The 3386-nt window shown below is 38.9% G+C and overlaps 1 protein-coding gene across 7 annotated transcripts in view; it reads right to left on the minus strand.

The window, feature by feature from the left end:
• Positions 1 to 3236, minus strand: part of FAM149B1 (family with sequence similarity 149 member B1) — a 43537-nt gene extending 40301 nt beyond the window's left edge. The window contains exon 1 of one of the 7 annotated variants that reach the window (XM_079137074.1): positions 3009 to 3232. In XM_079137074.1, coding sequence (XP_078993200.1) covers positions 3009 to 3055 — 47 coding nt within the window. In that variant the 5' untranslated portion in view covers positions 3056 to 3232. Of the gene's footprint in view, positions 1 to 3008 lie in introns of all 7 variants that reach the window. The other 6 variants (XM_079137071.1, XM_079137076.1, XM_079137073.1 and 3 more) reach the window with 6 other exon arrangements.
• Between the last annotated feature and the right edge of the window lie 150 nt (positions 3237 to 3386).

The raw sequence follows: 3386 nt of genomic DNA on the forward strand, positions 1-3386 counted from the left end.
AATAGGAGAAAACTGAATAAGGTCTGTAGTTTAGTTAACTTTATTGTACCAATGTCAGTGTTCTGGTTTGAAATTATACTAAAGTTACCCAAGATGTCATCAATGGAGGGAAGCAGAGTGAAGGGTTCATGGGGCTCTATATACTGTTTTTGCAACTTTCTGTAAGTCTATAATAATTTTACCTTTTTCTTTTTTGTGTTGTAACCACCTGAAAATTTAAAATGTCATATGTCTTACATCATATTTCTATTGGACATGTGCACTGGAATAAACTATGGGGTCAATTATTATATGTTCCAATCCTAATTATCTACAGTACTTTCCTTCCTCATAAAATTCTGCAATCAAATAAATTTAGGAGACCAGTTGCTTAAACAAATTTACACAAGTTTCTTAACAAGAGGTCTTCCCAGGGCCTTTAATATGAAGATTTATATTATAAAGCTTTAGTACATTTCACAGGGAAGGATGCTAAAGCCTAGAGGGATTAAGTAACCTGCTTATGGTCATTTGATTTATAAGTGGAATCAGGATTCAAATCTAAGTAGTCTGGTTCCAAGGACTCTAAGAGGAATGAAATTTGAGATTTTAGTGAATTGTATAATTTTTGAATATAAATATAAAGGAAAGGACCTAGTCAATGGAGCTTTCCCTTCAAATTTTCTCTAATGGTAGAAAAGGATTTGTGCAGAGCCATCTGTATTGCTCTTATTCAATGATACTAAAATGAAGAGCCTGTCTTTGAGAAAATAGTAGGGATCTGAAATATGGATTCTAGCTATGAAATGGAGACTTAAGACATTTTTTAGTCAAGGAAATCTGACTATGAAGTGAGAAGAAATAACAAAGAAATACTATTACTATTAAATTTAACAATAGTATTTTGATTACATAAGAACATGTCCTTAGCTTTTAGAGATACATATGACATGTATACAGATAAAATGGCAGTGACTAGGTTTTGCTTTCCTTCTTTCAGAGAGAAGCTACAAAGAAATAAAGATAAATGAAGGAAATACATTAATACTTTGGCAACTGTTGAGTGTGGGGTAATGGGTGGCTCATTATATTATTCTCAATATATTTGTGTTTGAAATTTTTCATTTAAAAAAGTTATGCTATTTGTTAAAAATCACTTTTTCCCAAACTCTTTTCAACATCTATAATTTGAAATTGTTAGGAAGAAAGTTAAATTCCTGCTTCAAAGGATAGTATACAGTATCTTAATTCAAAATCCCTTTTAGTTCACTGTCTTTTATACACCTTTTATCTTTATCATTCACTTCATTGTGATTCCAGTCATAGAATCATCTTTTGGGAGTATCGAATTAACAACCAAGAACAAGTAGTGTAACTACACTGGGTCAATAACTTCAGTCCATTCAGTGTTTAACTGCTTATTCACATTTTTTTCACACAAGATTTTTTTTTAAACTCTTCAGTATGTTGGAATTAATTTTAAAAGTAGATTTTAAGCTAAGTCCTGTTCACTTTACTGTGAAATGACTGTTCTTCATTCCACTTCCTTATTATCTGAATTGCTACCATTTTTGAATATAAATATAAAGGAAAGGACCTAGTCAATGGAGCTTTCCCTTCAAATTTTCTCTAATGGTAGAAAAGGATTTGTGCAGAGCCATCTGTATTGCTCTTATTCAATGATACTAAAATGAAGAGCTATCCTATTCCTTAATAGATAATAAGCTTTTCAAAGGAAAAGAGAGAGTTTAGACTTATTTTCTTTGTATGTCTATTGAACCAAGTAAAGGTGGATAGGTACAAGGAAATTACCATTTTCTGAGGACCCATTTACTTCATGAGAAGCCCTATGCCATTACTTTAGATATGCTTTTAGATAATGAAGGCACAAAGATTTTGTAATTTGCCAAAAAATTACATAGCTAGAAAAAAGCCCAGCTAGCAACTCAGTTGAGACTTAAAATATGCTTGCTATTGCCATGTGTAGTTAATATTTAGTAAATGTATGTATGCTAAACTAACAGAGCTCAATGAAGGGAGGAAAGTTTTAAAAGCCCAGGCCTAAATCTTGACTCTATTGGTTACATAATCTTAAAATGTGTAACCTGTCTCATATAATTTCATCTTCTAGAAAACTGAAGATAATCAAACCCCTCCTACAGAGTTGTTATAAGGATCAAAAAATGAAGGTCTTGGGGTTGGGGTTGTGGCTGTGGCTCAGTGATAGAATGCTGGCCTAGCATGTGTGAGGCAGTGGGTTCTATTCTCAGCACTCATATAAATAAATGAATAAAGGTCTATCAAATTTTTTTAAACTTAAAGTTAGAAATACTTTTAAGTTAGAAATACTTTAAGTATTTAGCTTAGAAATACTTGCTTTCTGAAGTCTCAAAAGCAAAACTGATTCTTATAAGTTCTGATGCTTAACTGTAGAGGTAGGAAGTCAGTATGTGTAATGATTATGACCAGAGGCTTCAGTCAGATCGCACAGGGTTTGTACCTCTCAGCTCCACTGCTCCTGTCTCTGTGTAACCTTTAGCATGCTACAATCGTGAAATGTGGGGCCTTTATCTGTAGAATGTGCAAAATAAAATTCCCAATCTGATAACCTTACTGGCAAGATTACGTGAGAAAATGCATGTAAACAGATTTGCACGGGTGTTTGTCACTAGAGGTATTCAACTTTGTAGCTCTAGACTATTAAGTTCTCCAGTAGTCCATGACCATTGGCAGTGGGGCCTGAAGCACTGTAGGAACTACAAATGCCTTAGGAGAGCCAGTCCCTATAAGCAGTTAGTACTGCTCAAGAGGTCAAGTCTTAGGCTACAGGTAGGGTGACACGCCCTCTACAGCAGGTGGAGTGACAAGTGTCCACCGAAGCTGGGAAGAGAGAATTCCAGACAATATTTATTTCCCCCAGCCCCAGTAAAGGAAAGGCGGGAAGGACTGGTTACGGAGGGTCCCCAGAGAGCCCGCGACCCGCCTTAGCCTCCCCGGGCCCGGCTGGGGTGGCTTAGCAGTCCACTCACAGCTCCAAGGTCTGTGGCACGGCCTTCCGAGTGTATCTGGAGATCATCCTCCTCCTCCGCCTCCTTCTCAGCCGCGGCCGGGGCAGGTACGCCAGGGTGGGGGCCTCCGGGCCTGGCCCTCCAGCCGGCTCCGGCTGGGCCCCCTCCCACCACCTACCGGCCCCGTCTCGCCCCGTCGCCTAGACTCCGGACCACCACCTCCCCAGGGTTCCCACCTCTTCAGTCCTCCGTTCTCCCTGCTTCCTCGCGGGGGCGGAAGTGAGGAGTACGCGGGCACCTACAAAATGATCCGGCGGAAGCGCAATAGGGACGGCACCCAAGGTTCCGGGAACTCACGGGTTTCAGGCTTTCTCTCAGGTTTCCCCTAGTCTCGGGACG

Source organism: Sciurus vulgaris (assembly GCF_902686455.1).
Source record: "Sciurus vulgaris genome assembly, chromosome: 4".
NCBI lineage: Eukaryota > Metazoa > Chordata > Mammalia > Rodentia > Sciuridae > Sciurus > Sciurus vulgaris.